This window comes from Rattus norvegicus, chromosome 2 (assembly GCF_036323735.1).
Source record: "Rattus norvegicus strain BN/NHsdMcwi chromosome 2, GRCr8, whole genome shotgun sequence".
Classification (NCBI taxonomy): domain Eukaryota; kingdom Metazoa; phylum Chordata; class Mammalia; order Rodentia; family Muridae; genus Rattus; species Rattus norvegicus.
Genome location: NC_086020.1, coordinates 112,442,710 through 112,467,918, shown reverse-complemented (window position 1 = coordinate 112,467,918; position 25,209 = coordinate 112,442,710). Strand labels below are relative to the sequence as shown.

Below are 25,209 nucleotides of genomic sequence, written 5' to 3'. Positions count from 1 at the left end.
TTAGCCCTAATGTTAGAACTTGAAGTGCCCATGAAGCAGCAGAGCTCCATGGTGCTTTGGGCTTCTTGCCTATACTGGTCATTGCTTCTCAGCCTCAAGCTTCTTTGTCTTCTTCAGCGATCACCATCAGATCAGATCATCTGAAAGAAGGAACATATTTGTTGAGCTACAAGTGTTCCTTCGCCTGGGCAGTTTCCTGTCCCCCTAGCCCTGCTCCATGCTGCCTCTTTTCACTCCTTGTAGGGATTGGAGAGGCCTTTGTATGCATGCACAGACCTTAGCTCTGCTTTGCAAATAATTGGGACAAATGCAGACAAAAAGAACCTGAAGCAATTGTAGTTTGATTTTGGGGTTGACTTACACATTTAGAAAGCAGCTTCCTCAAGAGGTAGGTGTCACACAGCCTAATTGGGTAATAGCTAGTTCCATTCCTCAAGTCTGATGTTTGGTGCACAACATTGGTTCCCATTGATTGATTGATTGATTGATTGACTGATTGATTGGTTGATTGAGGATGTCAGGCATAGGGCTGTCACAGCAGCACATGGCATAGATATAGGTCAACATCTACCTAAAACTAGATACAGTTATCTCTTGTTTTGTCTGTCTCCTCCTTACTGCCTAATTGTAGCCTTACCATCCTCTCTATTAGAGGGAAAAGGAGGAAGAGAAAGGAACCAGACTGTAGTTTTTCCTAGATCTTGTCTGCAAATTGTATCTATTAGGCAGACATAATTAACTTTTTATAAAGCCATAGCATTCTTTTAAGGACCCAGGATATTGGTGCAGTGTAGACTTGGATGGTAGAAGATTCGTTCCACCAATAGTGGGTATCCTTATCCCATTACTTCTTAGATTCTCTCGTATTTCTAAAGTGGTTGCTGTGGTTGGGTGCTGTGAACCCTCCAACCTTACAATAGCTGCCCTTCCGCCCCAGGCTTCACTTCAACCCTTCAGTGAACATGTCTTGAAGACATGTCCTACCAGGCATGAGGACCTTCTGGAGAGAGGGACAGTAGCTGGTTCTGGGTTGGTTACTCTGTAACCTCAGGGGCACTTAGGATAAACAGTCTGATTTTGCCTCTTGAACATAATCTATTGCTTTAACAATGGGGTCAGATGTGTTTGATTAGACCCTTGGTTTCCTTCAAGCTCAAGTGTGATTTGTAAGCTTGCTGGGCATTGGAAAACTTTTAGTTGAGTGGGTACTTATGGACAGTGAGTTGAATGGTTGCAAAGAGTGAATTTTAATTCAAAGTTTGACTTCTTCGCTTCTTCTGAAATAAGGGAAGGGATGGACATAGTTGAGGGCTTCTGAGGCGGCAGAGTCTGTGCTAAGCACTTACATAGTTCATCATTTAGTGGTCACGTAGCATGTAAGGCAAAGCCCTGTGTGTTCCTGGGCCAAGCGGAGGTGACAAAGGCTAATAAGGGCTTGCAGATGGCAAGTGACATGGGTGGGACTTGATGTCACTCAGGCCCTCTTCTAGGACTTCAGAAGTCAGACATGCCTGTCTTGGACCTTTCCCCATCTGCAGTATGCAGGCAGACAGGTTGAGTTTTGCATGGTCGTATATTACAGTTTACAAACAGGACTGTTGTCTCAGTGGGCAAAGCATCTGGTTTGTCACACAAGCAGGAGGACCTGAGTTTGTATCTCCACTCAACTTGTAAAAGCTAGGATAGTCACATCTATAGTTTTAGTATTTGGGAATCAGGGAGTTGAAGACAAGCGAATCTGTGGCCCTCAGTAGCCCACTATGCTAACCAGTAGGTGAGCTCAGGGTTCAGGTCTCTCAGGGAGAGACCAAAAGTATCTCAAAAAATAAAGAAGAGAGCAGCAGAGGAAGGTACCTAATACTGATGTCTAGTCTTCAAAGGTGTGTATGTACAAAAGAGAATACAGAATTCTCTCTGTCTCTGTCTCTCTCTTTCTGTCTGTGTCTGTCTCTCTCTCCCCCCCCTTTCCTCCCAACTCTCCCCCTCCTTCGTGCACACACACACACACACACACACACACACACACACACACACCTCACTAATTCCTGTAGTTATGATTTCTATATTATTTTCACGATCTGGCAAGTGACTGATTTAGAGATGTGGGGTTTGAGCTACAATGGAGGTGTCTGGACGTTTGATTTTCCTTTGAAAATGAGGTGGGAGTCAAGGCTTTTCAGATCTTAGCCCAGGTCTCTGTAGGGTCCCAGGGGGTTTTTATCAGGAATGGCTGTTCCCCTTTGGGGTCAGTACTGAGAGTACTGGTGAGCAGAGAGGGCAGCTGGGATCCTGCCTTGTGGCGGTGGGCGAGTAGGAGAGGGCATCTTTCCCCTGCTTTCCTTCCAAGCCCACCCTTCATTTCCGTTTAAGAGGTGAATCATTGTAGAGGCATGCTTAGAGACTCAAGAAACCTCTGTGTAAGACATGGAAATAGCCAGGTTTTTGGTGGTGGCTCATGCCTTTAATCTTAACTCTCAGGAGGCAGAGGCAGGCAGATGTCTGAGTTCAAGGCCAGCCTGGTATACAGAGTTCCAGGATAGCCAAGGCTACCCAGAGAAACCTTATCTTCTGACACATTAACCCCACCCCCACCCCAACCCAGAATAAAAGAAAAAAGGTTTGAAACTATTAGGTGATTTGTTTTTCTTTCTGAATTTGTTCATATCTTTTTTTTTTTCTTTTTTTTTTCAGAGCTGGGGACCGAACCCAGGGCCTTGCGCTTGCTAGGCAAGTGCTCTACCGCTGAGCTAAATCCCCAACCTCTTTCTGAATTTGTAATGATTCCTCTTATGTAATGCCAGGGTGAAAACACAAACTGGGTTTTAGTCTTCAAAAGGAAGGGATGTGGCCTCTCAGCCACGCATCATGTATCTTAGAAGCTTCCTTCCCTGGTTCTGACTGAGGTACAGGTCTTCATGGAGGTAGGATGCAGGATCGTGTGGGGTTTGGTTGAACTGTGTCACCCTCACCACACCCGCTTGCTAGTGAGTTCCTCATTCTCTTTGTTTCAGATCAGGAAAGAGCTCTTGGACTTTGACTCTTCAAGATGTTAATTACATGTTCCAAAATCATGTGTTCTGTTAAAAATCACTTACGCACAGCCTTGGAAAGAACTCCAAGCAGGGAGTTGCTTCAGGGTGCAGAATATTGTTCTGGAGGCCTTGGGAAATAAATCTAGGTAGTTGGTTCATTTACCACCAAGACATCTTGAGTCAGTGTATATAAACAAGAGACGTCCCGTGGGCCCGGACATTATTTGTCCCAGATGGAGTTTAAACTTGGCTCACCGTGCTGCACTGATGTCATGGTACATCAGCTGGCCCCGAATTAGATGTGCAGAGAATCAGCTATGTGCTTGTGTGCACTGAGGGCTTGTGGGGAGGAGGGGTGGGGAGGCTGGAAAATCTTTGTCACAGTTTTCCTTTGCACTCTGCAGAGCCTAGAGTCTGTCCTGAATTTGGATTTAGTGCAGAGAGAGGGGAGAATCCGAAGGTTCGGTGATGTAGAAGTTGGCATCCGTGTGCCAGAAGGTCCTTGTGCTTCTGAGACTAGGAGTCCTGCGACTGGCTTTCCATTAGCTCCTTAGTGAGGAGGCCCCTACTCTCCAACCCAAAAAGGAGAACTGGGCAGCATTATATCTAAGACCCGCATCCACAGTGACAGGCTTGAACCTGTTGGATGAACTTTTACTGCTACAGCATATTGCCACCCCCAACATGTTAGCTCTGTTTTGCTTTTTTTTTTCTTTTTCTTCTTTCTCAGACAGGGTCTTATGTAGCTAAGCCTACCCTCAAACTCACTTTGTAGCCAAGGCCTAGCTTAGATCTCCTGAACCCAACCCCACCTTCCCAATGCTGGACATGGCAGCACACCTGGCTGTTTTCCCAAAGCTTTCAGATTTGAAGATAATTCCCAGTCTTTGTGCCCTGCTACCATTGAGGAAGACATGCCTTAAACTTTGTAATGGTCCTCAAGTATCCATTAGTATAAATGTTGTGCTCTAGGGTATCGGTACGTGTTTAGCTCTTTCGTCCCTGTATGGTGGGTAACCTACCAATGAGTTGTGTATGTATTTAGAAAGCCAGATGCTTGAAGCATCCCGAGAGATCTGAGTTTACATCTTCAGCGTGCTTTGAGAGGACACCCAGAATGCCAGCTGGTTCTGCTGCTCTTCCAAAAGTTCATCATGAGTTATCATGTCCTAAAAGCTTTACTCCTAGGGGTGTGTGTGTGTGTGTGTGTGTGTGTGTGTGTGTGTATGTATGTATGTGTGTGTGTGCATACATACATATATATATATATATCCAAGAGGAATAGGCATTTAGCCCACAGAAACTTGACTGTGAATAATCAGAGCACAATTATGCAAAACAACCAAGAGTTTTAGAAACAAATCAACTGTAAATTAACTGATAAATAGATGAGCCAAATGTTGTATATTTAATAATGGAATATTACTTAGAAGAAAAAAAGAAGTGAACGAGACAACACGGACAGCCTGGACACCTCTTTTGTTAAGTGAAAGGATTCCTTCGAATTGTGTTGTTTTTGTCTTTATATAAGATCCACCACAAGCAAACACGCAGAGAGTAGAAGTACAGTAAACGGCTGGAAGAACTGAGGGAAGATGGGGTGTTGGAAATTTCCTATGATGTTTTGTGTCATGGGTACCAACTATCTTGGTGTACCAAAAATACTTCGTGTACATATACTGTGTGTGTTGCTTAGGTTTCAATAAAGATATTAATAGAAAATATCTGAAATTAGGAACTCAAAAACAAAGCAGCCAGCTTTGACCCTCTCCTGGACTCATAGCCAGCAACCCTTTATTGTTGGCTTGCGTGATGGCCATCTTAAAGAGATATCTCTAGGCAGGTTGGATTGTTTCAAAGCTGTAAGGAGCTTAGATTTCAGCACCTCTGCAAGTGGATTCCAGACCCACCCCTGCTGCCAGGACACAGGGAGGCTGAACAGAGCCTGAAATGCGCATGCTTGGGAAGGGCAGCCAGAGAGCCAGAGTGATTGAGCAGAAACTCAAGTTTCAGAGTGAGGATCTGTGGATGTTTAGATTTTATGGAGAACATGAAACATGGCAAATTTAGTAAATTGTTTTTCTTTAATCTCCTTCACTTAACTCTGACTTGTCCGCACTACCAACCAGTGAGGCCTGTCCCTTGTGAAGTGTGTAAGTATTCTCTGCATTTTATGAGTCAGGAAATGGAGGCTTTGGAGGTCAAGTGGACTGATCGCCTGGCAAACCTCCTACCTGGGACCAAGCCTCCATCTTTTAGACTGGCTCTTTTGACTGTATTAGGTGCCTTAGACACATGGTTATGTGTAAGTTGCTTAGGTTAGCGAAGATAGGCTAATGACTCCTTATGTACATCCTTAAAGTGTTCTTAGAAGGCAGCTCTGCTCTGGCCTGAACCTCACCCATGCGCGTGGGTTAGGGTTAGGGTTAGGGTTAGGGTTAGGGTTAGGGTTAGGGTTAGGGTTAGGGTTAGCATGAGACCTTGTTCTTAGGTTTGACACATGGATAGTCCTGAAGGTTATCTTTTATTTTCAGTTGGAATATTGAATTTTAGGAATGTATCCTCTCCCCCTCCCCTCCCCCTCCCCTCCCCTCTGTGTTTGTGTGTGAACAGCAAACGTTTTAGTGAGGTATAGCCTCAGCTTGGGAGATGCTTTTTCTTATCTGCAGTTTGGATTCCTTATTCTTTCTTGAGTATGTATAATACGATAAAGACTAAATTATAATGTCAAGAAACAAGGAAGCAAATTCACGTAAATAATTTAAAATGAAATTACTCTGAAATCAAAGTAGGTCTTCTAGAGATATGATTAATCTTGGACCTGAAGAAGTAGTGTGGTGATTCTCTGTAATTAGATTTATTTGCCGATAAACCTGTTCTTATGGGTCTGCACTGGAGTGGAGGTCCAGACACTCATGGTGACTGCTATGAGCTAGCCAGAGGGAAGGGTTAGGTTGATCGCTGAGAGCTTTTGAAGCTAGTTTTCCTAGAGCATAAGCCAGGAGGAACAAGTCTAGAAGGGCCATCAGGTGCACATTTGCCAACTGCAGCATCAGGTGTGGGAGGCCAGAAGGAGGCAGCACCCTGAGACGAACTCAGGTGGCCGCTGTGGGGAGGCAGCTGCTTTAGCGGATGGCGGAGTTAGAGAGACAGCAAGCAGGGAAGTGGGGATGTAGAGGGACCGTGAAGTTCATTCGTCTCTGATGTAGAGGTGAGCACAAGCCATACATTTTGCTCAGCCCAAGCTGGGTTCTCGACAACTCAGCCACTCTGTAGTCAAGTGACTTTGGACCAATTTCTCTGGTGTTCTTTAAGCTTCAGTTGTCCCGTCTCTAAAATTAGGTTAATAAGTATTGCTTGGGATACCATATGGGTTTGATGAATAGTTAACATTTTAGAGTTGCTGTAAGGAAAACAAAAAAACCTGGGAAAAGATGTTGCTAAGGTATCCCTCATCACACTAAATTAACTTTACAGATTAACAATGTAATCTTTACCATGGTGGCCAGTGGGGGTCAGAAGAATGCATCTGGTCCCCCAGAGCTGGGCTTACAGGTAGCGGAGAGCCACCCAACATGTGTGCTGGGAGCTGAATTCCAACCCCTTCTCTGCAAGGGCAGCAGGTGCTCCAACTGCTCTGTAAACCTCAGGTCTTCCAAGAAAATCAGGTGTTAAAGTATCTGGGAAGAAGTGGAAGAAGTCCAGGAAGAAGTGGACTGAGAGTGCTTGTCCTGCCAGCTGTGCTGATGGCACAGCCATGTGAGTCAGTGTTTGGAGACCCCACCTGGTGACTTCTTAGCCTTTGCCAGCTTTGGAATCTGGCTGCATGGAGGACAGGTGGACAGGGCAAGACCATGGGTGTTCTCTTCTTTCCCGTAACGTCTCTGGTCTACCTAATTGCTTCTTTATCCAGGAACCTTTTTTTTTTTTTTTTTTAGTATTTAAAATTTTTTTTTTTTTTTTGGTTCTTTTTTTCGGAGCTGGGGACCGAACCCAGGGCCTTGCGCTTCCTAGGTAAGCGCTCTACCACTGAGCTAAATCCCCAGCCCCTAGTATTTAAAAATTTTTAAGTATATTAGTGTTCTATCTGCATGTAACCTGTATGCCACCAGAAGAGGCCATCAGATTTCATTAATAGGTTGTTGCGAGCCATTACGTGGTTGCTGGGAATTGAACTCAGGACCTCTGGAAGAGCAGCCAGTGCTCTTAACTGCTGAGCCATCTCTCCAGCCCTGGAGAGCATTTTTACCACAAAGGTGAATTTTGATTGTTGGCAAACATCACTTCGCTTTTGGAGAAAAGAGATTGGACTCAGAAAACAAATATGTATATTTCAGTTCTGCCTGAGAGCTCTTGTGCTCTGTGCCAGAGAGATGAGTATGTCAAAGGTGTGTATGGATAGGTATGAATTGGAGAATCTAAAGGGGGTGGTGTGTGTACAACTGTGTGCATGTAAAGGTGTTTGTGTGTTTGTGTACATGTGTGTATGTACAGGTGTGTGGGGCATTGTGTATGTGTATAGCTGGGGAGTATGTGTGTGTGTACATGTGTACAGGTTGGAGGAGAATGTGTGTGTACTGGTGTGTATGTGTGTTCAGGTTGAAGGAGCATATGTACTGGTGTGTGTGTGCACACGTGTGGGGGCATGGGTATATGTATGCAGCTGTGGGGTTATGTGTGTGTACAGGTGTGTATGTGTACAGCTGTGGGAGGTCTGTGTGTGTATGGGTGTGTATGTATGCACGGGTATGTGTATACAGATGTGTGTAGACAGGTGTCTGTGTGTGCAGGCACACATATACAAGCACATGTGTGTGATCATAAAACAATTGCAGGAGTAGCAGCTGCTGTTCTTTTATGCAGCCAAGGTTACTTTTAGCTTTTATGGTGCTAGAGTATGGTGTAGTGGTAGTGTGCTTGCCTAGTTTATGTGAGACCCTGGGTTTGATCCTTAGTGCCACCAAAAAGTCAAATGAAAGTGGTGGCTACAGAGAGTCTTCTTCACAGGGAACCCTTCTGGAGTCTCCAGGCTGTATCTTCTCTCCCCCAAGGTAACCACTGGGAGTTAGAAATGTGGGCTCAGAGGGAAAAGTACTTCTTCCTGTAACTGCTTGGGGTTTCACAGTGTGGTAAGTGGAGAAAGCTGCAGAAGTGACAGGGGCTCTCCTCTCTTGCTGTGGCTCTTGATCTTCTGGGTACTAAATGGAACCCACAGGAAGCCGCAGGGGTAATGTTTCATCTTTGATCAGTTAGTGAGTACTGCTCTCCCAGAGGAGCTTCTCTAATGGACTGATTCTCTGCAGGGATTTATATAGGTTACGGCTAAGGTGGAGGAGGTGTGGTAAGATAGGGAAAAGCTTGCACTGGCCACCTCCTAACTCTTTTATTTTCTTGTTTTATTTTATTATTTTTTGTTTTGTTTTTTTGGAGACAGCATCCCTCATTGGCCTGGGATTTGCCAAGTCTGCTCATTGGCAGGTTGACCAGCAGGCGCCAGGAGTCCCTTTGTTCCATTTCACTAGAGTAGGGCTTACAAGCACACCTAGAATTGTTCATACACTTGAGTTCTGAGGCACCTACTCACGTGCTTGTGCTTACATGCACCTTACGAGCTAAGCCACCATCATCTGTAGACTTAATGTTCTTATTTCTTTTATTAAATTAATTTTGAGAAACCATCTCACAATGTAGCCTCGGCCAGCCTGAAGCTGCTGTAGAGACCTGGTTATCCCTAAACTCAAAAGCAGTTTGCTTTCTTCTGATGATATTCTTTATTTGAGGCATATGTCAGGAGCTTGCCTTTAGGACAGATTTGCCTCTAGGCTTAGTCTTAGCTTCTTCCTGTCCTGCTTCCTCTCTCATGAGTAAGAAGCAGTTAGATGGGCAGCTATGAAGGAAGAGCTGCAGGCCTTCCTCGCCTGTCCCTTGGGCGAAGCATTGATTTCTGAGTGTTCTGAGTCTCCAGGAATGGAGAGGTGCCCTCGTTACCTTGCTCACCTGCCTCACACTTACTTCAGACTTCTTGACTCAGTGGCCTTTGCAATTGGAGCAGATCTCATGAAGTCATGTAGCCTGAGGTTTGAAGGTTCCTGCTTCCTGCTTCCTGCTCAGACAGCTTGGTTCTATGTCGGCATCTCTGGGAAAGAGAAATCTGTGATTAAGATCCTTTTCCCTCTTTGAGAAGAGACAGCTCAGCATGAATTGGTTTAATATTGACATTGAAAAGCAGGAAATGGCCAATGAATGAACAGAAAACAGTGAGGCTAAGAGGCTTCCCAGGGGTAGATCTACTCCTATATTTTGCATCTAAAGGGAACTCTTTGAAGGTATGTTGGGGGAGGGCAGTGATGGGAAGAGAAAGCTGAGGCAGAGACTGACAAGCATGCTTCAGAAGGTTCAGTGCCCCTCCCTCACCTGTCAGGATGACTCAACCTTCTCCAGGCTATGAGATGCAAGGCCTGGTGCTGGTGTCTCCTTCACGACTGGCCTCTGGGCTGCTGCATCAAAGCTTTATTTTTATCTTTGTCCTTGACAGTGACAATGGCACAGTGGTCAGTCTCTTAGTAAAATAAAATGCCCTCTCCTAAAAATACCCAATGGCAAATCAATACAGTCTGTTCCAGCTGTGACTTTTGCTCTTGTGAGAAGAGAGATTGCTATTAGGAGGCGAGAGCTTTGCCTCCTTTCTAAGGTAGCTTGGTAGATTACAATCTGGTTGCCATAGCAACTCAGCAGCAGTAAAATTACATGAACTAAACATTTGAAGAGAGGTGTGCTGGTATGATGCCTAAAAACCATTTATCTACCATCTTTCTTCCTGAAGAAGTGAGAGAGAAGGGATTAGACACTGAACTCTGTAAGCTGAGGGATGTTTGGGGGAGGACTACACACAGACTTTCCAAACAGACTTCAGAAGAGGCTGTTTCTTCCAGATCATTCTTTGAATTGTGTCCTGGTGTCAATGGTTACAGAAAACTGTCACAGATTCTTTTCAAGCAGTGTGGTAGGCAGAGTGAGACATCAATTCAGAAATCCCTTTTCTTGCCTGGGACTTTCCATAATATTGCTGGGTGGTATTTTCAGGGCCCTGCTGACAGTTATGTTGGAAACAGTATATGAATTTGGGGTTGTCAAAGAGGAGTAAACACAGGAGGAAACACATGCCTGATACTAGAAATCTGGCCAAGAATGCTCATCTGATAGGCTTCCCAGAGGAGAATCTACTTACATATTTTGCTCAGTGAACATAGTATCAAAATGCCCTCTAAGTTCTTATCTTTCTTGATTAGTGTTCAGACCTCACCAGAGAAGTTTCTATGTGCAGTAGTAGGTGGCAGTTAGTGAACTCACAACCGTTCTGGATTTAGAGCATAAATCTCTTTGGAGTGCTCAACCATAGTGGCACATCTGTCACATTCCCTTTGCTCCTAGGCCTAGAGATCATCATAGAAGAGGGGGCAGAGGTCATGGAGGACTGGACTGAAGCAGTGTCTTTTGGTCAAGACAGAACTGCACCAATGTACTCATGGCTGCTGAGGTTGTCTCTCTGCATAGCTAGGGCATGGAGAGTCAGTTTTCTTTAAGTGTATGGGTCTGGTAGGATGACCATGTTCCAGTGAATGGATGGATGGTATTTGGGCAGCACAGAGTAGACTTAGAGGATTAATTGGTGGGGGGTGGTGAAGTGGACAGTGGGGGGCCTGACTGTGATCAAATGTACATATTGTATACATGTATAGATGTCTCAAAAATGTATTGCATTTTTTTCAAAGGAAAATGATACTTTTATCTTTTAAGTCCTTAGATAAATTCTAGCATCATCATGATAGGATCAAAACCATCTGCTTTATGTTTAAACTGCTAAGAAGAAGCTTATAATGTATGCTTGCAGAATTAGGGCAGGGAAAAAAGTCAGTGGACACTGGACTCTGTGTCCTAGATATCTTTGACGATTTAAATTTATAAACTCTTCTCCCACACAATTGCCAATGGTGATCCTAGGAATGGGATCCAGCAGTATTGTGGAAAGTCCCAGGCAAGGGAAAGGACTTCTGAATGAGACACTCTTCTCTAGCGGCTGATGGTGATTGCATCTTGTGGTGCTACAGAAGTTTGCCAGCATCGAGGAAGCCTTGGAGTCCGTACCAACTTGATTTCTCTGTGTGCTGTGAAAAGCAGTTGACTCCTATCCATTAAGTTCTGGTGGGCAAGCAAGGGCTGTGGCAGTGGCTTATTTTGTTTTACAGGGTCTGACCCACAACTCCCTTTAACACCTTTAACACCCTTTAACACCCTTACTGTCTGTCCTCGCTCCACTCTCCCAGCCCTCTCCCCACTTACTATTCCTCCCTCCACCTTGCTGTCACTTACACTTTGTGGTCCCGCCTCCCACAGGCTCACTTCCTTCCTTTATTGAAGTGCTGTTTCACTGGAGGTAGTGTAATAGAGCTGTGAGGTGTGTTTATGTAAAAACAAAGCTGACTCAAACCTTTCCTGTTAAAGGGATGACTAAAAAAGCAGTGGAGAAGCTTTTATCGCTCTGGAGGTCTACAGGGATTTCCTTTTGAGTTTCAAAATGGCACACCACCACCACATCCCTGAGAACTGGAATGGGAAACCTGGAAGACTAGCAACACTGTTACTGTGGAGAAAAGCAATTTATCCTTAAATAATATGAAGCATCTGGGATGAGCCTGATGCTTTTCCAGTTAACTTATTTCTTAATTAAAAGAAATTCATGCCTCACCAGCATCTCCTGCTGTGAATTACTATTCGAACAAAATATGTGCAAGTTAAAGATTTATAAATGATATGACTTTGATCTGAGTAGCGTTTCAAAGCACGTGAAAAGTTGGTATTTAAACTGCACCTCAGAGGACCCTGTACATTTATTATGTTTTCAGTTTATGTTTACGTGTATGATCCCACATGAGTATACTGTATTACATGTGTCCACAGAGGTCAGAAAGGGTGTTGGATCCCCTGGAACTGGAATTTGCAGGTGGTTGTGAACCACCACGTGGATGTTGGAAACTGAACTTGTGTCCTCCAAAAGAGCAGTAAGCTCTCTTAAACACTGAGCCATTGCTCCAGTCTCCAGCCTTACAAAATCTTAATTCTTGAGCTAAAGAAACTTGTGAGATGGTTTTCCTGCCATCAATAAAAAGTATTGTGGGGCATGGGCTTAGCCAGCCAGATCTTATCCTGTTACCATCTCACTTAAAGAAGGAGACAACCACGAAGGCAGGTATTAATGTAGATAACTCATTGCAGTTGGGAGTTGTAGAGCACAGAGTAGATGCTAGCTCTTAATGGGAGGAGCACGGTGTGGAGGAGAGATCTCAAGGGAGAAGGGGCAGTTCGCTTGATGTTTCAGTGTGATAGCGGAGGCCTCCTGCAAGAACTGAGACGGAAGGACAGCAGCATCTTGGCAGGGTTGATAAGTGTGTCGGTCAGAGCTGGAGTTGGCCTGCTGATACTCAACCACAGTTACGTAGCTAGTTTTAAATCAGTGATCTTTTCCCCTTTTGTTATCCTTTGATTAGAACTAGATCTGGGAAGCTGTTGAAGGGAGAGACTGCAGCACTCCCACCCCACCCCCATCTTCTGTTTCGGAAGCTGTCCCAGTGTTACATATGTGTGTCTGTGTGGAGGAAACTCTGATTCTAGGTTGTCTACTGAAACATTTGAGTGCTTGGTGGGTTTGTTTATTTTGTGCCATTTATTATACTTTAAGGTTTTGATGCAGCTGTTCTTTTCCAACCATTTTAATTTTATAATCTGCCCTATCTTGTTATTTAACCCTTTACATCTCCAGTAGCAGCAGGTCAAATGGTTGTGTGTTGTGCAGCTTTTCTCCACATGGAAAGGTTTTGTGTGTTGTTTTTCTAATTTAAGCTTGTGTTTAAACTCATGATAGAGAAAAGAAAACTGTGTTTTCCCAGGGAAAGTGTAGTATAATCAAGTTTTAGAGTTATAAATATAAACAACATGGGACAGTACACTAGGAATATTCCTAAATTTTGAGTGGGGTTAAGATTTATACCCTAAATTTTGTGCTGGTAGAAGGTTTGGTGTCATGTGCTTCCTGCCCAGTACAGAACCTGGGTTCAGAAAGGTTCAGAAAGCAAGCAGAATGCCCAGGGCCCTGATGTAACTGGACTCTCTGTTCTCACAGGTCATTCTTGTCCAAGTCAACCCAGGTGAGACCTTTACAATCAGAGCCGAGGATGGGACACTTCAGTGCATCCAAGGTAAGGAAATTTTCTGACAAACCTTCTAATGAAAGGTTCTTCTTTATTATAATGGAAGGAAGTTTTCCCCCTGTGTTTACATGTGATTTTCTAGAAGCAAATATATCTTCTCTTTATTTTTCTGTCCTATGGTCTCAAATCTATGTGGTGGTTCTTTACATCTGATAGTTTGAGCCACATTATGTACTGGATGCCTCTTAGTTATCCTCTGTTGGGTGGCTTAGGACAACACGTCTATGGACCAGGAGAGCCTTAGCCGTACACAAGAGCTCTGGGACTCAGAAAGCTAAAGGTCAAAGCAGCTTTGTCCCACTCCTCTCACAGAGCTAGACGGACATCCAGACACCCTCAGGTGGCTGCTGGTGACATTTAGTTTTGGAAGGCTTCTAGCAGAATGTTCCCCTTGCTTCCTTGTTAAGTGGCTTCTCTACAGAGGTAGTAGTGGACTTATGTGGCAGCTGACTCCTTTACAGTGACTAACTTTAGGGTGAGAGGGAGTCAGAGGTATGTCCTTCCCCCACTGCAGAAGGGGAGTCAGCATCATGAATACAGGAGGCAGCTGCCAACTGCTGTTTACCCTGTGGTCCCTGAGGTTTCTTGCCTTTTCCACGTGTAAAATGTTCTCCCAGGGTCTGCAAAAGGCTTGCCCTAATACCGAATCCAGACTCTTGTTCCTGAACAAGCTCCACGTGTGAGTGAGACCCTGCAAATGGCCTCATAAAGCACCATGGCTAGTCCATCCCCTCCTGCCTGGCAGGGGAGGCGTTCCTTCCAGTGGTCACTCTGGAGAGAGCTGTCTCAGCTCTGCCCAGCCATGTGGACACGTGGGATGATGACGTCAGACCTGCGCCTGGTCGGCAGCAGTGTTCTGTTGGAAGATATAGCATGATACCTCTTCATGATAGCTCTTCGTATAGGGATTGAGATTGTGGGGCATAGAATAAATGGAGCTGTGATGGCGGTCAGGATTTGGTTACTGATCAGACAGGAATCAATCAGAAGACTTATTTATATAACCTGGACATGTTTGCCAATACCCATCAGGTGAGAGGAATGCATGTCCTTGTTACTTTGCTGTACTGGGCTTGTACAGTGTTTTCTATTTCATTGTTGAGAAAGCAGCAGACTGCTCTACATTCATGACTTCCTTGGATCTGTAAGAACAATATTTACAACTTAAAAATGAACATATGTTAAAGATTTAAGCCTAATGAATTTTAATTGGAGTTAGACTGGAATAATTTAATACTTTTATAAGTGATGTTTTTTGCTGACTGTATTTCTCTAGCTATTGCTGTTGGAATTATTTTTAGTACTATAGACTTAAGTCTTCTGTGGCAAAAAGTAGGATGAAACTCCAGGTCAAGAAAGAGAGAGAGAGAGAGAGAGAGAGAGAGAGAGAGACAGACAGACAGACAGAGACAGAGAGAGACATGTGGAAATAATGTGGAGTATAGAATCTTGTCTCTAGTCCCGTTGTGAATGGAGCTAGTCTTAGTTGGAAACCTTGGAGTCAGTCTCTTCAGACATGACACTAGAGGATCTAGCTGAAGCCTTGCTTCTGTCGATTGAAGCTGAGCTTTTCAGTTCAGGAAGAAAAGCAGTTCGGAATTGTAGCAGGGAGGTGGAGCCAGGAGGGTCAGCGGTTCAGGTCATCCCCAGCCACACAGTGAGTAAGAATTCAAGGCCAGCCTGGGCTACAGTGGAATTCTATCTCCAATAACAAAGTGGTTGAGTCTCTGGCTCTGGTGCCAGTAGAGCCCATGAAGCCCCAGGTACCATGTCCATCCACCTCACAACTGAGAAGGTGAGGTGGAATCTGATTGCAGATCCTTGTAGTGTCTGTCAGAGCAGTGTGTGTGAATGTGAGCGTGTCTGAGCAGTGTTTGTGCGCACACATGTGCAAACATTGGTGGAGTTGACTCTTGAGAGTCTGAGTCCATGTCACTTGTGCATGCAACAGCAGTGTTGCATGTGTATCCTCTGTTCACAAAGGGGCCTTAGTGTTTATTTGTGGTGATTCTTGGTGATAGATGATACTAACATCCTCCCAGCGATGTGAAATTGCCCTCGAGTAAAGCAGAAGGATGTTTGGCTGCCCCAGCCTTCCTATTCTTCGTTCTTTTCTGGAGTCCTAGATTCTGCAATTATCTTCATTTGGGGCATGGTGGTCCCTGGCCCAGGTAATTGCAGTGGCACCATATGGAATGGGAGAGACAGGGACCAGGAACCACCTTCTGGGCTGGGGTTTTAGAGAGGGCAGAGCAGCGGGGTGACCCTAGAAATGGAGAAGGCAAGTTAAGAACTAAGACCAGCTCAGGCAGGTCCCTCCAGCATGAAATTCAGCAGCCTTCAGCGGAGTGCTCTGGGCTCTGTTGGTCATGTGTTGAGTACAGTCCCATAGAATGTGGGACTGGCTATCCATGGCAACTTCAGGCACAGGGTCTTGTGGCTTCCTTCCATTAATCGTGATTTCATCCCTGTTGCTGTATCGTTTATTCCACTCTTGGGCTGTATTGAATGTGTTCTCCTTTAGTGAGTGCGACAGACACATGAGGAAGCTGAGGCTTCTGATGATTGCTTCATGTTCTGAAAGCTCGTGGCCTGAGAGCAGCAAAGACTGCTTTTCATCCCTGGTGAGGTGGATTGCGTAGCCCGACTTCTTCATCATCATGCCCTGTGGTTTTCTGTCACGCACACACGTTACAAGAGTTATCCAGGAGGACTCGGGGCCTCAGGTGACAAGGCCAGAAGCACTGCTTCTTGGCACGGCTGGAGACCCTCACCTTGCCGGTGGAACTGTGATGCACCTGTTGATTCAGGACAAGAGATAGTGGGAAGCAGAAATACTGACTTACAACTTAAACTGTTTTTGTTCAATGTCACAGTTAGACTTAGCTTCCGAGTTGGGACTTCATTCTCATTGTTGGGAAAGGAAAGGTACAGGGCCAAGAGGGACAGTTTTCCCTTCACCTGTGAGTGTAGGCATGTGCATGCATGTTTGTGTGTGTGTGGTGCACATGCATGAATGTTTGCATGTTTGCATGTTCACATGGGTGCTCACGGATACTTGTGGCTGTGTATGACCGTGTGTGCTGACAGAGGCAATGGGACAAGCGTGGGTATCATTCTGCAGGTCTCTACCTTTCCCCAGTGCCGAGGCGAGGCTGTCTCTGCAGTGGCCCGGGATCCACAGTCTCCGTCCCCCAGCATTGGAAATACAGGTGCATCGCCTTTCAGTGTGGATCCCGGGATTGAGCTGATTTATGCCTCCATGCTTGCTAGTGAGGAAAGCTTAGGGTTGCGTACTGGCTCTCATACTGAGGTCCGCCCTCTTGTTTGCACTTGAAGTGATTTGCCACATAGCTTTCTCTGACCGTCATTATGGCATAACTGAAAAAAGAAACTCACTATAATGTCATCAAGTAGCGGCTTGGAAGGGGAGTGTAGATTAATGTTAAAGAATATGGTTGCTTTGAGGGACGAGGATTTTGTTTTTATGGGAATGTCCTTGGTGATAACGAAGGGAGAAAAACACAGGAAACATACAACACGCTGTGAAAGCAGATTCAGTTCTGATGGACTGTTTCTCAATGTTTTCCGTGAAATATGAATCATAAGTATTGAAGCAGGCCACCAAAGGGCACAGCAGTTCGTCTCTTGGACCATACTGTACCCGTTACACCAGAGACCGAAGAGTTTTTCTTCTTTGGCCAGACAAAATTGTATAACAACTGTCAGGGGAAAGGGTCTTGGAAATCAATATGGATTCTGGCCTTCACTTCCAGGCAGGAATTAATAGAGGGCAGCGTGCATCTCGTTATTTTCGTGTTCCTGTCTGAGCCGACACGCTGGCAGGGTAGCCTTCCTTCCTGTGCACACATGCCATCTCTTTATCTGGGCCGTTTCTCTGCTCTCTGCAGAATCCTCCTGCCAAAACAAACACTCCACTTCCTGGAAGGCCTGAGGTCTGTCTGTTCCTAGAGCCAGCCTTCTGGGCCACTGCCAGTTGGTCCACCTTTGCTCTGGGCTAGTGAGGAGCAGGTAGAGGGAGCACAGCAGGGCTGGTTTGGAAGGCAAAGCTTTTCCTAGTGCTAAGATTAGACTAGGAAGTCAGCAGAGACGGGAACAGCGCCCTCCACACTGCTCCCACAGTACAGTGTGGCTTCTGTGTGGACTCATGGCTAGCTTGTGCTATGCCAAGTGGGATTCCTTAAGATTTTACTATTCTAGTGAGAGTTTAATTATGACGAGTTAACATGCTTTCAACGCTCTCAGAAACCTTACATCACACGGATACTCAAAGCCCATTGGTTGCTTTACAGAAGCACTTAGTCACTTCTTCCTTTTCCTGACTTGCTCCTGTGCATGTTCATTCTCCTCTCTCCTGCTCCCTCCCCCCCCGCCCCCACACCTAGTGTTTTACACAGGCACTCTGCCATTGACCAACATTCCCAGTGAAACATCTTTAAATTTTGAAGGACTATCATAATAATCCTCTATTTATGATGAAACTTTTCATGTTTTAAGGCCTGAAAAAAATAGGTAACTATCATGACAGTTTGAGGCAAAGCAGACTAAATTGCTTAGAAAGCACCATTACTTCATTAAAGACACTGTCTAAAGGCGCTCCATTGCTGATGATTTTGTCCAGAGTAATTGCAGTCTCTTCACAATGGCATTACTCTGCTAACTTGTGAAGTGGCTCCAGACCTTGAAATGACAGTGGCCTGTGTGGCCTGTGGCAGGAAACACGAGAAGTAACCATAGAGTAACGTAGAGACACTGAGCGTTGATTCCCTTACAGCACCTTCCCTTCTCTCCTCCTCAGCCCTCCCTGATTCTGCCATTCTCCACAGCAGAGGGTGGGAACAGAGTCATTGATGGGCGCTGTGAATGACACCATTGAGAGGGAGGCATCCACACTGAATTTCCTCATTGTCCCCTCCCCCAGCCTGTGGCTCAGCTTGCAGAACCTACTGTTTCTTCAAAAGCATTTGTCCTTTCCGTTGTGTTTGTTAGGTATGGACGGACAGAATCAGAGGCTATCTCTTTTCAACAACTTCATGCAGGTTCCAGGGATATTAGGTTGCCTCTTGGTGTGAACAGCGTCATAGCTGGGTTTACAGGCTGAGGGAGACTATAGTGTCAACTTCTTCAGTGTAAACCAGGCTTTAACAAGAAATTGTTCTCTGACTTACTTAAAACCTGGGGAAGAGGACCTCCCGGCCTTTAGTGCTTCAAAAGCCAGTACTGCCTGGGCCCAAATGAAACCAAATTTGGATGGGGGTAAACACCCTTAGGTGATTTGTCAGTGAAGTTACTGGAGTCTGAGTTAACTTCATATTTTTCTCTATCTCACTGTGGTGAGTATGGAATCGACTTCCTGATGGTGTTCCTTTTTTGTGAACGACTCTACGGTTAGGTTTGGGAGCTCCTTTGTCTGCACAAGAAGCTGCTTTGCAACTTGTAAGAGGTTTCTGATCGGCTGAAGTGATTCTGTGGTGTGAAGAGCTTGGCATCAGGACGGCTAGTTCATTTGCCCAGGCTAGCCCCATGCCTTGCCATCTCTTTGAATGACCCAAGCCAGTGACTGGGCTTTTAGGGGAATCTGGAGTAAGTTGGGTCCCAGACACATGCCTCGTGTGAGGTGGGTAAATACCACTCAGCTGTGTCTTCACAGCTCATGGGACTTAAATGGTAGCTTCCCAACAAAACGATTTTGTTTGCGTGCCCACACATGTGTCTGTGTCTCTCTCTGTGTGTGTGTGTGTGTGTGTGTGTGCTCTTCTAGTTGCTTTTGAACTTCTCCATTCTTAGATTTGTGTGCTCTCATGAGCTAGAGAAAAGGGATGTACATGCTGAAGTATGCCAGCTCCGTAGCTTGCGTTATACTTGATGTGGCCTTTTCTCCAAACATGGACTGCACAATGCACAGCTGCTTGTGTCCCCCATGTGCTGACCCGACTGAGCACTCCTGCAGAGTAAGCTGCTTACTGCCTTGCAGCCAGACACTGAGACACAAGACACTGAGACACAGGGCCTCTAGCAAGGTACTGACATAGAGACACGACAGGCATGGCTGTGTACATTGCCTTAGTCACATGGGACTGAGCATCTCTGTCAGGGCTGGGTTCAGTCAGTGCCTGACACCTTCCCCAGCAGATGCTCAGTCCCCTTCCAGTAGAGACAGCCAGTATGTATTGTTTTAACCTGGGGCCAGTGACTGTGACTGTGATTGTGAGAGAATCCCTTGTAAATGCTAAATCAGTGTGTCATGATTATGGATCAATCGTCATTACAGTCATTGTCATCATCATGTAAACACTGTTAATTGCATTCTTAAAGTAACTGTATGATTTGCTGTTGAGTGACTTGCTGTCCTACTGTGGAGATCAGTTGGAGTTCCAGCCTCCAATAGGCTTGCTAATGATGGCACCTGTTGAAGCCTTTCAGAGGACCATCATGGGAATGGCACACAGCACAGCTATAGGCTTGCATGGAGCACAAAGAGCTCACTGTTGTCCACATGCAAAGTGAGCTTCCCTGTAGCCCAAGCCTTGGGTGTTGCTTTTCTTTTTCTTTTTCTTTTATTCTTTTTTCCCCAGCCGTAGCTGTTTAGTCACACACAAAGCCTGGACAGGCATCTCCACACAGGCTTTTAGGACATCCTGTGCTCAGGCACCGTGTGTCTGTCTCATCACATCTTCCTGGATGAATCTTCTCATGCCCGGCACTCTCCAGAAGTCCTGCTCCTCCCGGCTGTCTCACCTCCTATTTCCTGCCTACGCCATAGGCCATCAGATTTATTGTTGGCAGGTACCACACCCATATAGACATAAGATGTTCTTTCTAAAGAAACCTTTGCATGGGCGTCTGGAGAGATGGCTCAGCAGTTAAGGGGCCTTGCTGCCTTTCCAGCACCCATGTCAAGTGGTCCACAATTTATAACCCCAGCTTCTGAGAAGAGGGCATTCTCATCTCATATGCCTACATGTGTGCTCGTGTGTGTGTGTGTGTGTGTGTGTGTGTGTGCGTGCATGTAGTGGAAAATAAAATGTATAAAAAGGAAATTAGTCTCTGTTACAGGCTGCACAGTGTATCAGTTCACACTCCACCCTCAGTTTCCATCCCCAAGAACTAGGATATCATCTATCCTGAGGACTGCTGTGTGACTAAAGGAGGTGCTGCATAGAAAGAAAGCACTAAGAATTTCTGAGCGACTGGGGGGGGATGGCTCAGGGGATAGTGCTTGCTGTACAAACAAGAGTACTGATGTATAGACTCCCATCACCATGTATGCATGTGTATGTGTGTCTGTATGTGCAGGTGCATGCTAGACATGGTAGTGCACACCTGTTATCCCATACCCTGGGCCATGGAGACAGGTGCTCCTTGGAGTTGGCTGGTTGGCTCAGTGGGAGGGAGACACTGTCTCTAAGACTTGAGTTGAGCAGTGACAAAGGAAAGGCTCAATGTCAGCTTCTGGCTTCCTCAAGTCACATGGTACATATCTGTGCACATATCACATGTGCACATGCATAAGAAAGAAAAGAACAGCTTCCTAGTCATAGTGCGATCACCAGAGGGATACACTCCAGTCCCGGGCAGATGCTGGACAAGCCCTCCCCTTTATTACCTCTTGCCCTCTATCCCTACAGAGAGCACACGTGCATTACCATAATTTCTTAATGAATGTTTTAACATTTTAATCCCAACACTTCAAAATAGTATGTTAGAAATTATGCAACAGGAACGCACCTTCTGAACTCCTTGCTTTTGATGCTTGTTAATCAGCGATTAAAATGTCACCTGTGAAGGCGACACTATTGTTTGTAGCTCTTGAAATGTCACAGATTATGTGTCAGGCAACTCAAAAGAGCAAATAGGGTTCCATTGCCTAGCTCTCTCTCATATTTGACTGCACAGCTTGTAGTGTTTTGGTTTTTCCTTAATTTTTTTAAAATATAAAATACTTAACCTCCTATGCATACAGTTTGATAGACAGAAGCCAGGCTTACTGGCACATGCACAAGCTTATAATCCCAGCAGTGAGAGGCCAACATAGGAGCTTCCTTGGTGAGAGACCATGTCTGCAAAATAAGTAGGGACCGGAGAGCTGGCTCAGCAGTAAGAGTGCTTGCTGTTTTTGCAGAGGACTAGAGTTAAGCTCCTAGAACCTTTGTTGAGATGCTCATGACACTTGTAACTCCAGCTATAGGCGATCAGACACCTTCTTCTTGTCTTTATGGGGACTTCCATGTGGCAAATATTCCCCCCACCCTTTCTCCCCCTTGATCTCCCTCTCTCCCTCCCTCTCCCCCCTCTCTCAAACACATACATACACAAACATATAAATAAAAATAAGAGCAAATCTTAAGATATAGTGAAGAGCTAATGAGAAAACACAGTGTGGACTTCTGGCCTCCACATGCACACACATGTTTGTGCACATGTTTGTGCACTTGCATGCACCTGCACATACAGAAACACATACACATGTATATTCCACACTTATACACACCCAGATTTCTTAAGGTTGGAAGAATTGTTTTCTTGTGTGTCTGAATGTTTTCTCTGTCTTATTTATGTTTAGGGTACTGAAGTTTGAGAAGGACTCTGGCTCGGAAGGCTTGGTGGTGCTGTCTCTAGTTTGCTCTTTATTAACTCTTTGGGGATTTACTTTTCTACCTCAATTCCCACTTAATGAGAATAAAAAGGACTAGAAAAGACATTGTAGTGATATTTTAAAGCCTAGTATTTGGAGATTTCTGCGTTAGGAAATGTATACAGTTGTGAAACACATTGTGAATGCTGTAAGAAGCGAGTGCATGTCTGTCAGCTGCTCACATGCAGGAAACCCCTACAGGGAAGACTCAGGAGGAGGAGGAGGTCTGACAGAGAAATCACCTAGAGAAACAGGAAAGGGTTCAAATATAAAAGTAGAAGAAAGGAAGTGAGTCATGTTTCAGAAGAGACAGGACCTGCATCCCAGAACACTGGCCGAAGGAGAGGGGAGTAGCCTGTGAGGTGGCATCGATGTGAGGGGTCTCCTTGGTAACATGGACCACAGGCTGCAGACAGAGGGTCACTGGAGAGGTTAGAACTTTGAGCCTGCTTTAAAAGACCTGTTTCAGCCTCAATTGTTTTACTCCCAGAGCAGATGTCTACAATAGTCAAATCTCCAGGTAGTGTTCCCAGAGACAGGTGAGTGCAGGGGTGGGGTATGCAGGGTGTGTGTGTGTGTGTGTGTGTGTGTGTGTGTGTGTGTGTGTGTGTGTGCGTGCGTGTGTGTGTGTGTGTGTGTGTGTAGGAGGAGCAGAGTATGTAGGGAAGCAGGGGTGTTCTTTGGCTATTTTCTGAGCTGGGTTTATGGATCATTCTTGACTTCTTCTTGTACCTGCCATGCTGGTATCTGCAATTAACATTCTTCAGAAGCACAGAAAATGCCAGCCTGCAGCTCAGACATAACTCAAGAACAACAGGTACATTCTACCTGCCTCTTGGCGCTCCCCAGAGCAGTCAGAAGGCAAGTAATTAACCAGAGGACAGACTTTGAGGAAAATCAGAGTCTTTAGAATTTGAGGCAGAGTGCTGAAAAGCAACTCTGCAAATGGTGTCAAGGAGGCAGAGCAAGTGGTTCAGTCGGAAGCAAAGCCCCTTTTCCTTCATTGGTACAAATCGCTAACTGTGGATGGTCCAGCTTTTTAAAAAGTCATATTTACATCAAAGCTCATTGGACATGAACTCATTCAAAAAAAAAAAGTCAATTGATTAGAGTTGTGATTTTTCTCTTTCCTTTTAAATAAGAAAACCCAACAAAACCTTGAGCTTCCCAAGAAGAGCATTGGGGACTTCTGGTACAGGACTGGCATCTGTTCTGTCCAGCCCCGTCCTGGACAGTTCCCCACAATACAGTGAGGGAGCAGCCCACTGATTTCCCACAGTCTGCCTATTGCCCATTTATCTTTCTACTCACACTTTTAAAATTTTTATTTTTATAAGAATTCTACAGTCTGAATAAATCCTAATGTGGACACATTTCAAGAGCTCAGGTTGGTTTTTCTATTTGAAGTAGTCAATTATTGCTTGAGACTCCTACTTTCAGTGATATGTGGCTTTCTCTGAAATTTCATTAACATATTTAACCTGCATTAATAACAAAAATAAAGCAAGCTAGTATTTGTCTTTACTGTTCAGTTTTTAGTTAGCTTACAGATTTGCAAGTTTCTTATGACATTTTTCACTACCCTGACTTGTAGCACTGGTTGGCCACATCCATTCCAGCTGCAGGTTTGATCACCTGCAGTTAAAAGATGGGTGTGGTGGGTAGTTTGGTAGGTGGTGGACAGAACCTGAGGAGGCGGATATAGGTGGATCCTGAGGACTCAGTGGCCAGCCAGCCAGCCAGCCATTCTAGCCTATTAGGAGAATCCCTGCACAGTAAGAAACTTTGTCTCACAAGATAATTAGGACAGCTCCTGAGGAATCTCACCTGACATTGGCCTTTGGCATCCAAATATGTGCACACACATTCTCTCTCCCTCCCTCTCTCAAATATAAAGGACAATACAAGACTAAGTACCCAGTGCTTGAGGCTTACTGTCTGAGAAATCACATGTAGGTCACACCTGGTATATTTGTATATTATATTTTAAATTTATATTTATCTTCTTTTCATTTTCTCCTTTTCAATGTCTTTATGTGTGTGGTGTGTGCACTTGGTGATGAAGCTCACCTGATATTTATGTGGGTTATGGGCTCCAAATCCAAATCCTACTCTTTGTCCTTGCCCAGAAGATACTGTATCCCCGAGCCATCTTTCTGTCCCCAGCCCACATGCATTTTTAAAGATAATGTTGTCATGAGTGTTTAGTTTACATTTTTCCTCAAAGTGGATTTATTTTGATATCTTTAATAAATATGGTATTAAATTATTTCTCATTGATCAAAACCTTTAAGAAAAAGGGAGGGGGGACTCTTTCTGTCCTAGGTTCTCAGGCGTGTCCCATGCCTTCCCCTTGTTTTGAGCTGATGTCTTTGTTGTCTGGGCCCAGGACATGGAATGGTACAAACTACTAGGCCTTCCCTGTTTGGTTTCCTTATGATTGTTTCAGCAAACCCACTATGCCACTGATTTAAAAACACTTTAATTTAAAAACTGTCAAGGAAAACAGACCGTCTATTGAATTGACTAGCTATTGTCTCTACAGTAAGTTTCCCTTCCCCTGGAAGATGTTAAACTGAGAGAAAGATATTCCTTGGCATCAAGAAAAAGAAATTGGTTTTCAGTTTCTCATCTAGATTTGATTAGACTTCAAAATCACAAACTGGTGTGTGTCTTTTCTAATTTTGTATTTGCATAATCATTTTATATGTTTGTGTTTGTTAAAAAAAAATGGAATTGTTTCGAATTGTTTCTATATCCCAGTTACAGAACTGTGACTGGTTGCTTTAAGCATCATCACTTTTGAACACATGCTAGAGATCTGTATTCTGATACCCGAGGTCCACACTGTCTTCCTTTAATGCTTTGCACCGTGTTCTTTGAGGTGGAACCGTACTCAACGAGCCAGAGAGCCTGAGGAGTTTGCCCCTGCCTGTGTCCCCCACCATCCTGCTTGGAGTAGACCAGTACTGCCAATCCCACTTTCACATGAGTGCTAGGGCTCTGAACTCAGGTCCTCGTGCTTGCACAGAAAGTCAGATTCACTGACTCATCTCCCCAGCCTCAAGACGCTCTTTTTTTTTTTTTTTTTAATAAGTCTATGCATACTGGCATGTAGCCACTCACACTTAGTGGGCATTCTGTGTGAGTGTGCATGTTGGTCAGTATTATGCTTGCATCTATTATGTTTTTCCTAGCCCTTTTGTAAAATCTGTCAGTTACGTCTTAAAACTTCAGAGACTTCCACTGCTCACCT

General features: G+C 44.8%; 1 protein-coding gene across 7 annotated transcripts in view; it reads left to right on the top strand.

The window, feature by feature from the left end:
* Positions 1-25,209, top strand: part of Fndc3b (fibronectin type III domain containing 3B) — a 306,006-nt gene that overhangs the window by 78,195 nt on the left and 202,602 nt on the right. For all 7 annotated transcript variants that reach the window (XM_063281559.1, XM_006232215.5, XM_039101977.2 and 4 more), the window contains one exon: positions 13,210-13,285. In XM_063281559.1, the coding sequence (XP_063137629.1) occupies positions 13,210-13,285 (76 nt within the window). The remainder of the gene's footprint in view (positions 1-13,209; positions 13,286-25,209) is intronic.